Here is a 14,250-nt window from a genome sequence, read left to right as displayed (position 1 = left end):
TTCCAAATATCACAAATTAACATTTGTAGTTAGCACTAGAGCGACCATTTATGGGAGTGGGTCGGGGTGAATTATGTCTGGATGAACAAATTCAATAGTTTCTTGAATTCATGGTACTATGCAATGCTACTACCATATTATTTAACAACAATTACTTTTATTTGCAATCAGGTCACAAAAGTGGAACAACATGATCAAAAAGTTTGTTTTGATTGTGGGCCTTTCAATTATGTTTCCAAAATATCTAATTAAACAGAATGACAATCTTAAACTATAATGACAATAATATAAGCAACAGGTGGGACAGTGGTTTACGTATGCCAAATTAAACAAGATACGATGATTATGTATAATTAGCAGTCAGGTTTTTTTTTCTAGATGAATAACGTATATAACGTACATATATTTAATTAAACTAAATAAGGCACTTTTAAATCTAACGGGACAATTTGAAATCATTTAACCGTTGGGAAGTTATTTCTACAAATTTTACTCAAAATATCCTTTGCAGACGGGAAACAAGATTTATCATTTTATTATCTTAAGTAGGGGTGGTTAAGACTGAACATCTGTCGGCGTAGGACATAGGATACTATTTCTTGGCCACGAGATACATGTACTAGGTCGTGGCCACGGGTAACTTTGTCGTGGCCACGAGATGATTAAGTCGTGTGAATGAGATACTATTTCGTGGGAACGAGATTCTATGTCGTGGCAACTAGTAACTAAGTCGTGGCCACGAGAGATTGCTAAGTCATGCGCACGAGATAATTAACCAATTAGATTACACTATATATAAAGATATATATGATATGAATTTTTTAAACGTAGACAAATATTAAAATTTACATGCAATATTCATCTTTGAAAATACTGAAGATTTTCATTTTAAACTTGATACATGTCTTAAGGATCATGTTAGAAAGTCACATTTCAAGGCCCATAAATAATACATTAAGTTTGACTAAGTTATAGCCCTTTGAGGGGGCAATTCTGTAACACAATTGGTCAGTTTTGTACTTACAACAGTCTTTTAACTTTGTTTATACGATAACTTGAAAAGGAATAAGTCCTTGTTAATTTTACTTGGTAGGGACATTGCCCATGGACAGAAGATAGCCTATAAGGATGTTTGAGGTCAAGGGTCAAAGTAACCATAACACGTCATGTAAAATCTTTTTACTTGTCTGATGATTAATTGAAAAAGAATAATCCATGGTTTTAATAACCAAGACAGATCATTGCACATGATCAGTAGATGACACCTAATAATTTTTAGGTCATTGGGTCAAAAATCAGGGTCACAATGACTCTTTAAGTAAAATTATTGACTATTCAATAACGTGATAAATGGCAATTTTTCTATCAGGTGAAGTAGGGGCAACCTTATACTATAGCACATGTCTTGTTAATTAGGAAAATTCATATAAATAGTGTAATCTGATTGGTTATTCATCTCGTGCGCACGAACGACTGAATTATCTCGTTCCCACGACTAAGTAACTCGTGGCCAAGACATAGTATCTCGTTCCCACGACTTAATTATCTCGTGCCCACGACTAAGTAACTCGTGGCCACGACATAGTATCTCGTCCCCGTGACTTAATTGTCTCGCATCCACGACTTAGTAACTCATGGCCAGGACATTCTTTCACGTTTCCACGACTTAACTATATCGTGGCCATGACTTAGTAACTCCTGGCCCCGACATATTACTCGTTCCCACGACTTAACTATCTCGTGGTCATAAAAAAGTATCTTATTCCAACGACTTAATTACCTCATGTCCACGACATAGTGTCTAGTGGCCACGACGTAAAAATGAACTCTTGACCACGACTTTATTATCTCGTAGCCACAATTTGGTAGGTCATTGCCAAGACATAGTATATCTTTTCCACGACATAAAGTTTTCGTGGCCACGACTTAGTAACTCGGGGCCAAGACATAGTATCTCGTTGGCACGAGATTAAAACACGAAATTCAAAATTTGAAACGGCCGAATTACAAACTGGAGTTGAAATTCGTAGCTCGAAGATCAATATTCAAAATTTGCAAAGGGTGATTTTGCGCTGTAGTCGAATTTTAAGCTAGCTAGAAGATCGAAATTCAGTATTTGCAAAGGCCGAATTTCGAGTTGAAGTTGAGTCTCATGCAAGCTCGTTATTCAACTCCAGCTCAAAATTCGGCCTTTGCTTCTTTTGAATTTCGATCTTCGATATAGCTCGAAATTCAACTGCAGCTCGAAATAATTTGGCCTTGCAAATTTTGAATTTCAATCATCGAGTTAGCTCGAAGTTCAACTCAAGCTCGAAATTTAGCTTCAGTTTACTTTGAATTTCGATCTTCAAGTTAGCTTGAAATACAACCCTGGCTAGAAATTCAGCTTTGGTTTACTTTGAATTTCTATCTTTGAGATTGCTCAAGGTTCAAAGCTAGCTCGAATTTCAATAAAAACTGAATCTCGGTCTAGATGTAAGTCCTTACTTCCTGATAAAAAGATAAAAAATAGAGAAAAACAGAATCCCTTAAGAAAGTCCAACACGCTAAAACTGAAAATGTTGCAGACTCGGTTTGATTGAGCCTGTTTATGGACGGTACTGGAAAGTGCAAGTTACCGTCCACGCCCCCTAGCACCGGCTTAAGCAGAATTCAACATTTAAACATGAAATAGTAAAATTTTGAATTTAGAAGCATCCGCAGATATGTTCATACGGCGGTTATCATGGAACCTTCAATGTGGTGCTTACTTGCATTTTCCGCCATGTTTATAAGGTATACCAAAACTGTTAGATATTAAGCATTCCTTGCTGGGCCTTGTACTTATGACAGGGTGATTGTCTTTGTCACAAGACAATGTCTTTTATCATCAGTATTATGGGATGGCCGAAATACGTACGTACATGTTCCCTTTCATGGATTCCATGAACGCGAAAGGTTTCAAAGAATTTTATTAAAACAATTATACCATGATGTAAATAGATAAAGGTCGACCTACAAAATATCTTTTATGAATAATGGTATTCTGTAACGGATATAAATCGACACAATCTTAAAGCATTGGATTATATGACTTATTATACCACCTTAAAGGTAAACGTATGCAAAATACTCCGCACCGTCATACTATAATTACCCGCTGGCGACTTTCAACGGCATGCCTCATTGCCAATTTCTAAAGTCATATTAGGCTTCTTAAATGTATTGCTTTTTAATCTTATGTAGCAAAAACTGTTCAAATAATAGATGTAGAATATGGTAGGGCCTAAGCGGACAGTGTTGTGTGTTTTTGGGGCTCTTTAAAATAAGCTAACATTTTACGTTATCGTAAAATTGGTTTTTGTGTGGAGACAATATATTTTATAAATACAATGTACTTATATATTGATGGTGCGATCTCCGCTCAGCTTTGAACGCCTTAAAAGCAATTCTTTAAATAAAATTAGTATTAGTGAGGATTTGTAAATCTAAGAACATAGTGTAGATAGACTTATGAATAGTAAGAATGCATTTAATTTAGTCAAGGTTTAGCATATATCATATAACATCGGGTATTTTTTAAACCTACACTTTGCCTCTTTATTACTATAACAGTGTCAAATATTTGAATATACATGTAGTTAATTACTTGTTTCTATATAAAAACACGAGATCATATGTAACGGAAATGAATCTAAAAGTCTTGAAATATATTAGAAAATCAGCATGAATCTGGAAGCATGCGGCCCTATGATAAAACAATGTTTTTTATATACTTTTTCAGACCCCTTCTACTATGCGGTTGTCTTAACTGTAAAGTACATGTATGGCATTGGCGTTAAATATGTTTACATAACAAGGGACGGGTGTTTCTGAATAGAAGATGCTCTTTTTGGACCTTTCTTATCGCTTTGATTCCTCGTTGCTAATTATCTAAACTAAAATGTAATAATGTTGTTTATAACAGAAAGTTTTCGATTTACTGGTTAAATATGGGACAAAAATATTTGTCCTAGATTAAAAGGCGAATCTTTATTTACTCTGTAAAAAGATTTTTTTGCAAATTACTGATTTACATGTACTCCACAGTTTTATTGAATCCGGTATTAATGACAAGGAAGGGTTAGGGGTCGATTCTTTGCGATCATGAATATGTATCTCTGCTTTGTAATCTATATTTGAAAAATGTAGATAAAATAAAACAAAATGTAAATTTATTATCAGAAAATAGATGACAAAGGTTAACACATTTTAACATATATTTTCTAAGTATTATGCAAAGCATTCCAATTGCACATGCTGTTTTATAATTACCCAAAAATGGCACAATACATGTCATTTTAAATGCTTATTTTAAATTATTTGATGACTTACAGTTTAAAATTAAATAACAGTCAACATTATGACTACTTTGTTCTTGTCGCGATATTAAGTTTGGTATTTATTTGAATTTAATGATTTAAATCTCAAATGAATACATAAAAGCAACTAATAAAAAAATTTACATGAACATTATTTTCTCAAAACACACGAGAACATACATAAATACGTTATATTTTACTTACACACACACGCACACACACACACGCACACGCACACACACACACACACACACTTAATCTCACGTCATCATTTGTACTAACAGCAATACGTCTTTCGACATTCATAATTCACCGAATGCATTTGTTAAGGTAGACCACTACTAATGTATTACCTCCACTATGAAGAGTATTCAAATAGGCAAGTGCATTGAAAATAAGGGACATGGGTTCAACCCCAGGAAGGGCAACTTTTTTTCTTTCTTTTTTATAACATTATTTATGTATCTCTCAGATCCCTTATGTAAAAAAGTGCTTAATATTAGTTATATAATTATTGTAGGTAGTTATTTGCTAAAAAATGCCAAATTGTGTCATTTGGTACCCGATTATTTGTTAATAATTCATAAACCAAACGATAAATTTAATTTGAAGTTTGCATACAGGTGACATTTCAAGGCATATATTTGTACCTGTCCTATGTTGGCAATTTTAAAGTTCCTTTTATAATGTAGTACCCATTAACAGTGGTCTACCTAAAAATATTTCGTCAACATGAATCATTTCAGTTTTTTTTTCATTATAGATTATGAACATATAAACAAATACACACATAATGTTAAATCAATGTAGCCAAATTGTATGCCACATATTTGACTTAAATATATGAAACATTTATAATAAAACTGTAAAAAGTTTTTTATATCACAAAAGCTTTAGATTATAAATTTCTTAAAAAATACATCGATATACGCACATAAATAAAAGTCAAGCCCGGAAATGATATTTTCAGAAATGTTCAATAAAGTAAGTTTGCAATGTAAATGTCAATTTGTGAATAAAATCTTCCAATTAACATTGATTCGTAAAGATTAGGAAGATTTTGGCATTTCCACCATCGAACATTGTATTTCAAAAGCGTCTAGTTTACAAGTTTGTTTACTTCTTTGAAGGATTAGTGGCGATTACAAGTATTCTAAAGCTACTTTTGGATTAATTTCCGTCATAATGATCCTGTTCACTTTATAACTATTGTTATTAAGTAATCTGCTTATACAGTCAGTCTGAAGACAATAACAATGACGATCCAAATAATGCCAATCACAATGCTTGTGATCACCAGGTTTCTGGCACTGTTAGCCATACTTGTGGCACCAACCATATCTCCCCTAGCTGCCAATTTCCTGGCCTGGAATAAGGTAATAATAGAAAGATAAAGACATGAAGAAAATGACAATGGTCAAAATGGTAGGATATTACGTCATCGCGCACCTGGAAAATGCGATCAATTTTGTTTGGGAGCCCGGGGAGTTAGCGCATTAAGAAAACAACTTTTTTTAAAATTATATCAAATACTGAAGTCAATCTTTTTTGCGCTACATTATGGTTTGATACTCTAAGGATTTTTTAGAATAAAAACATATTTTACCTTCGAGTCGACGGGATGGTAACAAGGAAAAAAGTCCGATTGGGAGCATTTTGCTGGTGCGCAATTAAATAGTATCCTTTCCGTAGAAATACTCAGTGTAAGAACGGTTAGAAATATAAGATACATGCATTACAGGATCAGAGATTGACAAGTTTGCTTGTTTAAGAAAAAACTATGACATTAAACAAAGTAATGCTTCATTTACATGTTGATGATGTTGATAATGATGACTTTGATGATAATGATGATGAATGATAACTTTATGTGTCTTTACTCACCCGCCATGCATAGTATATAGCAACCAATCCTATCGGCCAAAAACAACAGAGACAGGCAAAGATTGAGCCGCATATGTAATCTGGAGGTCTTGGCATTGCTTCCACTTGGCCAGCATATCCTGGCTGTGTCACAACCTGAAATTGAAAAAATGAAATTATCAATTAAAATCATAATCTAAGTGTATTCCGCGTTTTTCAACTTAGTATCTTTTAAATTAGTCGCCATGCTTCCAACTATCTCATTATTTTTTAACAACTGGAATTCGCGTTACCATATAACCATATCTCGACCTTCTTAAAGCCATTTTACGTCAGAGAATTACACAAACCTGACATGTTTGTTTTCCATTATATATTCAAGAACCGGTGACACTTACAGATCTTATGAACCCGGTTTTATCACTGCAATTACATCCACGAATTTGTATTGACTATCTTTTTAAAGCTCTTGCAAGCAGGTCAATGGGCTATGGTTCGAATAGTTTACTCTAAGCTTCTTAAAGCACACGAACAAGATATAACATGATATTCAAGGAAACGCAAAAAATATATTGCATAAAAGCTATATAAAAAAATGATTTTGTTCAATGTTTTATTAATTGAAGCTTACTGCGCAAATTTCTCATGTACTTTACAACTCCATATATGGCAATTTATTCCCATTCCGTTTTTCATTGGAAAGAAGAAATAAAACATCAACTAAAATTGTGTAATGTGTCCTTACCACTACCGTTGATGATTGGTGGGTATATCCGGTCTGGCCATACCCATGAGCTGGTTGTGAGGGATAAACTGTAATTAAAAATATACTAAATACACGTAACAAAGTTAGTTATAGTCAAACTCACTAATAGCATTCATCACATTTAAAACATCAATGTGTAGCTTAATTCGGTAAACTTTTGAATCAGGAATGGATTTCTAACGGCTGATTACATTTTTTGTAATCTCCTTTATGTGGAAGGGAGAATTTACAAGTGTATAGTTTTTCTGTTTTACATTTACAGCCCTAGCGGCGACAATGAAAGACAAAAACACTCAACAACCGAACACTTGTACATCATTCTGTCTGAAATATAAATCTAAGTTATGGTAGGATTAAATTAATAACTTAAAATTTGATTCCAAAGGTCAAGGTTAGTTGATAGTTATGGTAAGAAATACACAAAATAAAAGTTTACCCTGGGGGATAGGACACTCTTGTTTATTTATACATGAAATACAGGGACTTTGACTCTAGTCAGACACTTTCGTTCAACTCACTGTATCATTAAAATGCAAGTATCTTTATTTTTTCAAAATATCTTATATCATAATGTCCAAACCGTTTCTCATTGGCCATGCATCCGCGTCATGTTTTTGCTTCTTTGGCGTGTAACAGAACATTGGTATTATAGTGCGTTAGTTTGTGTAAAGAAATAATAATACCATTTTGTTTACAATAATGAGCACAATAAGTTCATCTTTATTTGAGCTTGAAATAGAATTATTTAGTTTTAAAATCTTACAAATAACTTTCCACTTAATGTGTCATTCTCTAAAAAAGAGGTTAACAGGAGAAAAAAACAACGTAAAATGACTTCTCAGCTTTCAACTAGCTGTTAATTGAAATAATCCCTTTCGCCGGTATATTCAATTTATGGCAGACCTCAGTTGAGTAGTGGACCGAAGAGAGAGGATTTGCCCTACCCGATGAGTGAGGTAACTAGGATGACTTGTTTGCATCATGGCTACCTCATCTTTATCATTGTCTGCTCAATTTAATGTTCATTTAGGTGCTTATTTATCACTGTGCAGCGATCTACTTTCGGCTCAAAAATTATCACCACCATTACAACTGTGCTTCAAAACTAAACTTTTCAGGAAATGACTGGTGACATACTTGCTATCCATACTCGATTGCAAAAGTCCAGAAGCACTAAGCTCCTTTACTTTACTCGAGGAAAACGGATCTTAAAAATGAGAAAGCCTTGGTTTCATTTTTTTCCTTAGTAACTCCTATAACTCAACCGGAAAAGAAAAGAAAACTCGGTCACAAAAGTAAAAACAAAAATGATGCGCAAACTGCCCAAAATAAATGTTAACAGAAACTAAAACTATAGTTTTCCGGAAATTTAAAGCGACATCATGCCTCTCAAAGTGTAAATTGTACAGGCTAATGTTAAATGTGTCCTTCATAAATGTGTTCAATTCTATATTTGACTATGCAATCCGCGTGAACAACAGAGATTTATTTTTATATACATATCGTCGGGAATGTATCAGTAGAGTCCAATTTTTAAAATGAGTCTTTTTTATAATAAAGGTTGTTTTTACATTTTATCTGATATCACTTATCGGTCTATAAACATTAAATTTAACATTAACAATGACATAAATTGCTCACAAAATCAAAAGTGAAAGTTATCCAAAAACTTAATAATCAATACTGTTAAACGAATAAAAGTCTCAGTAATGATGTTGATAATAGATGCTAAAGTGAAAGTTTTCTGAAAACTTTACGACGTTAAAGTTATCTGAAAACCTAAACAAGTGGAAGCTATCTTTCGTAAAAAAGTTAAAGTTTTCTGGAAACGTTTCAAAGTAAGTTATCTGCAAACCTTACAAAGTGAAAGATATCTGGAAACTGAACAAAGTGAAAGTTATCTTGCAATGTAGCTAACTATAAAGAATCACTCAAATTATTTGTAAGCAATCTAATCTGCTTTCTTTCCTAAATATAGAAATCACATGTTATTCAAGTCGTACTTACTGTTTGAAATTATTTTGGTACAATAGGATTGCAGTATTTCAAATAAATTGGGACATATTGACTATAGTACTTAGAAATCAATTTTTAATAAAAATGATAGATAGATAAATAAATGATCAAATAAATCACTAACAAGCTTCCCACAAAAATACAATATATATTTACATTAAACATATACGCATCTTTTATTTGTTCTTTCTTTATATCTGTTTAATGAAAACAAATAAGGGGGCGCTTATAGACAGTGATTTGTTTTGCAATCATGTCGGCACGTAATGCGGCAAAGATTTCGGACAAAAATACCACAAAAATACCATGTTTCGACCAATTCGATTTGCTCTCTAAGATAACTCACTCATTCAGTTAAGTTTTACTAAGTTTATTACCTTCAAAACCAATCTTGATATCATGTCAACCGGAAACGTATAGAATTTCGAAAAATCTTTTTATGAACAATGGCATAATGGAATTAAGAACACATTAATAACCAACCGCTTTAAGGGTTTTTTTTTATATAAATAGCAAATTGGCATGCGGTTGAACATCCGCCAAGTGTTTATTGACTGGGTTATTTAACTACCAGTGTGTGACCTATAATTTTAACTAGTTTTGATTATATACGTCTACAAACTGCAATATTTTTATATAAAATTCAATTTTAACACGGTACAAGTTGTTTTTAAAATCACTTTTGCTTCCTCTCCCTCACATTTAAAATACAAAGTAAGCGAAAGTACGATCACTGAACAGGTATATAGAAATAATGGAAATGCATGGATATCTAATTATCATAATGATTTTTAAAATATATTCTATTCATTTCTGAAACTATGCGTCTACAAACTTTTGTATTTAATATAAATTCAAATTAAACGGTATATTTAATATTTTATAGGTCATTTCGTATTTTTTAATGTGGGCGAAAAGAAGATTTCTGAAGTAGTGTATAGAAATTATGCAAATAAATGGCTATTAAATCTTCATAATGATTATTTTTGAAAATAAATATTCTCACTTTCTAAAAATATACGTCTACTAAGAGCAATATTAGTAAAAAATTCAACTTTAACAGTATATTTGATATTTTATAAGTCACTTTCGTATTTTTCAATGTGAGGGAAAGGGATATCTCTGTAGTTATGTAAATAGAAATTATGCAAATAAATTGCAATTAAATCATCTTATTGATTATTTTTTTAAATAAATATTATCAATTTCTGATCATATGCGTCTGCTTAGCGATTAATAGTAAAAATTCAATTTTAACAGTATATTTTATGTTTGATAAGTCACTTTTAAATTAGTATATTTCAATGTAAGTGAAAGGAAGATCTCATCATTTGTGTATAGAAAATATGCATGTGAATAGCGATTAAATTATCATTATGATTATTTTCGATAATAAATATAATCAATTTCTAATGATATACGTCTACAAATTTAAAAGGCTATTATTGCTGTTTGTAAAAAATTGTCAAATGTTGTTCCGTTTTACGTTAAAATCCAGAGATTTAAAATATTTTGCAAAGAAACTTTGTTGCATAGGTGTATGAATAAAACATGTCAATTCTGACCAATTTTAACACTGGTCACATGAAAATATGTCATCACCGCGAAATAGGTAATGACAGGATTTATATCGTTACATGTATATCATCTATGATAAAATTACTTAAGGTATTAGGACCCTAATGGGCACTATCAGGAACTAAAGAATTGACATCATAGGTCAGATGTATACCTTAAAGTACACCTGTATGCAAAATTTAAACAAAGTTTACCGTACGGAAATCAAGTTATGGCCACTTTTCTGAACTCAAGCTAGGGTGTTATGAGGGCCCTTTTTTAGAAATGAGAAACCTTTAAATAATCTGCAATAACATTCTAATGAAAAATGTTTTCACGTGAATTTTTGGTAAGAAACAAAAAGTACCATTCAGCTAACAATCCACATAAGCAAAATTATGGTTTCTACTTAAAATTTATGAAATCTGTATAAAAATGTTACCCTACCCCACCCATTTTTATCACATGTCTGACCATTTTTCTAGTTAGGGAGCCAAATTCAAAAAATTCTTAAAATTTACCCAAATGAGTGCCTGTTTTCAAATTTTCCCTCAATTTTTAAAAAAGTATATTGGTTGATCTTGTAAAATATGAAATACTTTTACCGTCTAGTTTTGATTATATTACACTTTGAAAATATCAGGAACCATATTTATTACTAGATTTAGCATAATTTAACCAATAAATACCTATATAAATTAAAAAATCAAAATTAAACACTTTTTTCTTTCCATATGGGACATGAGAGATACATAAATAATGTTAAAAGAAAAAAAGAAAGAAAAAAAAGTTGACCCTTCTGGGGATTGAACCCATGGCCCTCATTTTCAATGTAGTTAACAGTAATTCTAGCCTATTTGAATACTCTTTAAAGCGGAGGTAATGCATTAGGGTGCTAATACCTTAAGGTGAACATTTACGGCCTCTATACGGCGCATTTATTCCAATAGCTCAATTAAAGTATCACACCAATGAATGCAACTAACATAATATTTAATAGTATTTTAATATGTCTTTATTATTATACATAACTTAATTAATTAGTATTGTTAATATCGTTATAGGTAAATGTAATTTCTAATGTGTATTTTTACTTACTTGCATTGTCCGCCATGTTTATAAGATATAGCAAAAATGTTTGATATTAAGCATTCCTTGCTAGTCTTGTAATTATGACAGGGTGATCGTCTTTGACATACTATTAGGTTCTTATTTCTTAAAGTATTATTGGAAGGCGGAAATAAGTTCGTATAATTATGTTCCCTTTCATTGATTCTTTTCAAAGAATTAGATTTAAACAATACCATAATGTTAATGGTTAAGTGTCGACCTACAATCTATCTTTTATGAATATTGTTATTCTTTAACGGTTATAAATCGACAAAATCTTTCCGCATTGGACCATCAACATGACAGATTTTACCACCTTAAATGTAAACGTATACAAAAGATTCCAACCTTCATATTATAATTTCCCGCTTGCGACTGTTCAAAGGCATGTGTCATTGCAGTTTTTAAGAGTCATATAAGGCCTCAAAAATGTATTGCTTATTTTTCTTCTGTAGAAAATAAATGTTCCAATAATAGATATAGAAAAAGGTAGGGCCTGGGAGGAAAGTGAGGTAAATGTTGGTCTCTTGAAATAAGCTGACATTTTACGTTATCGTATAATTGGTTTTTATGTGAAGAAATGATTTTGTATAACTACAATGTACTACTATAATGATGGTGCGACCTCCTCGAAGCTTTGAAATTTTAAAAGCAAGTTTTAAAAGCAAAGTAGTATTAATGAGGATTTGTAAATCTAAGAGCATAGTGTAGATAGACTTATGTATATTAATAATACATTTAAATTAGTCGTCAATGTTTCGCATATATCATATTACATCAGGTATTGTTAAAACCTACATTGTGGCTCTTTATAAATATAACTATGTCAAATATTTGAATGGCCGTGCAAATAATTACTTGTTTCTGAAAAAATACACAAGTTCATATGTACCGGAAATGATGTCGCGTGCCCGTAGCCTGGTTCCCTGCCTTAGTTTACTACGGATAACGTAGTGTAAATTTATATTAACACTTTGTGCAAAGTACTGATGTACATGTACTTCGCAATTTTTTAGGAATCCGGTATTAATAGCAAGGAAGGGTTAGGGGGTCGATGTTTTTCGTAAATGAGAATGTATTTGCTTTGAAATCTATATTTTTAAAAAACGTAGATACAATAAAACAAAATGTTCATTTATTATAAGAAAATAGTTCCAAGGTAAAAGTAATTTAACATATATTTTATTGGCATTATGCAAAGCATTCCAATTGCACATGCTATTTTACAGTTACTCAATAATGGTACGATACATTTCATTTTTATTTGCTGATTTTAAAGTATTTGATGACTTACAGTTTAAAATTAAATAACAGTTCACATTATGACAACTTTGCTTTTGTCGTTGTATTTAATATGTTCTTTTTTTAATGATTTAGATCTCAAATGAATACATAAAGCAACTGATAAAATAATTTACATGTACATCATTTTCTCAAAACACACGAGAACATCATAAATACGTTATATCATATCATACATTGACACGCGCACACAAATATAAACGCACAGACAAATGCACATATACACACGAACAAACACTTTGTTTTACTGTTATTTTACACACACGGGTACGTTCGAGCGCGCGCACACAAACACACACACACACACACACGCACACGCACACCCACGCACACACTTGCACACACGCAAACACACACGCACAGCAACACACACGCACACACACACACACACACACACACACACACACAAACAAACAAACACAAACCAATGATATAATACTTTAAAGTGAAATTATGCTTATTTATTTTGTCACTGTTAATTTGGGATGAATAGAGAGAGATGCTTCATTTTCTAATAATAGTGATATTGAGTTATTTTATACTTTGCCTGACACAGGATGTATTAAGTGTGCCACTCATTTTTTTCAGATCTGGTTCATAAGACTGCACCCATGTTTCATCTATATCAATGATTTTTGTTCTATATCAATGATTTTAAGGTAACGTGTAACCAACGCTGAAAAGCCTTTGACTCTATCTGAATCCATTGAAAGTTGCAGCACTTTGAAATCAGTTTTTTATTGAAAAATAAGGGCAAAATAGTGACTTTTTGTAATTTTGTGGTGTCCCGTCGTTGTCATGGTAACAGGGATTTTACATTGAGTATGCTGTTACAAAAAACTATGGTCCAGCCAAAATGTGTGCACACTTTAAACAGTATTGAAGCATTTTACATACTTTCATGGCAGTTTGAACATGTAACAGAGGGCCTTTGTAATGAAAACAGCCATTTTTCACAAAGTGCTCGTGAAATAATTGGTTAAACAACATATAATCCTTTATGGGTTATTTCATTTTCACTTGCAAAGGTATGGTCCTATCAGGCAGGCCCAGTCATGTAAAAATTGACAAGATAGACCTGCTTTAGTACAGAAATCATTAAAAGTGATAAGATATTAAAAATGAAAAATAAATGTCATTGATTTTCATAACCATCCTGTAATCGGGAAATGATCGCGAAATTTTATTTTCTCAATTTGCCTGCTTTTTTACAAATATTTTCGTAGTTGTCATTCCCAAATTAGAAAAATCTTTGTGATCTCGCGATTTTCTAATTTATGTGCTGCCATCATTTTA

The 14,250-nt window shown here is 32.0% G+C and overlaps 1 protein-coding gene across 1 annotated transcript; it reads right to left on the bottom strand.

Moving 5' to 3' along the window:
- Positions 1-4,138: 4,138 nt before the first annotated feature.
- On the bottom strand, positions 4,139-13,245 carry LOC132747012 (proline-rich transmembrane protein 1-like). Its single transcript, XM_060736316.1, has 4 exons — positions 11,641-13,245; positions 6,949-7,016; positions 6,225-6,359; positions 4,139-5,706 (listed from the first exon to the last, which is right to left on the bottom strand). The coding sequence occupies exons 1-4, from the start codon at positions 11,654-11,656 to the stop codon at positions 5,569-5,571; spliced, it is 357 nt and encodes a 118-aa protein (XP_060592299.1). The 5' UTR covers positions 11,657-13,245; the 3' UTR covers positions 4,139-5,568.
- Positions 13,246-14,250: the final 1,005 nt, after the last annotated feature.

The sequence above is a fragment of the Ruditapes philippinarum genome, unplaced genomic scaffold, assembly GCF_026571515.1.
Source record: "Ruditapes philippinarum isolate M1 unplaced genomic scaffold, ASM2657151v2 ctg6934_1_1_1_1, whole genome shotgun sequence".
Lineage (NCBI taxonomy): Eukaryota > Metazoa > Mollusca > Bivalvia > Venerida > Veneridae > Ruditapes > Ruditapes philippinarum.
Note: the sequence above shows the minus strand (reverse complement) of the source record. Positions and strands in the feature narration are given on the sequence as shown.

Coding starts and splice junctions, on each gene's coding strand:
- LOC132747012 (XM_060736316.1), bottom strand. Junction 6,360..6,948: donor ACCAATCATCAACGGTAGTG/GTAAGGACACAT, acceptor TTTCAATTTCAG/GTTGTGACACAGCCAGGATA. Junction 5,707..6,224: donor CTATATACTATGCATGGCGG/GTGAGTAAAGAC, acceptor ACCTTATTCCAG/GCCAGGAAATTGGCAGCTAG.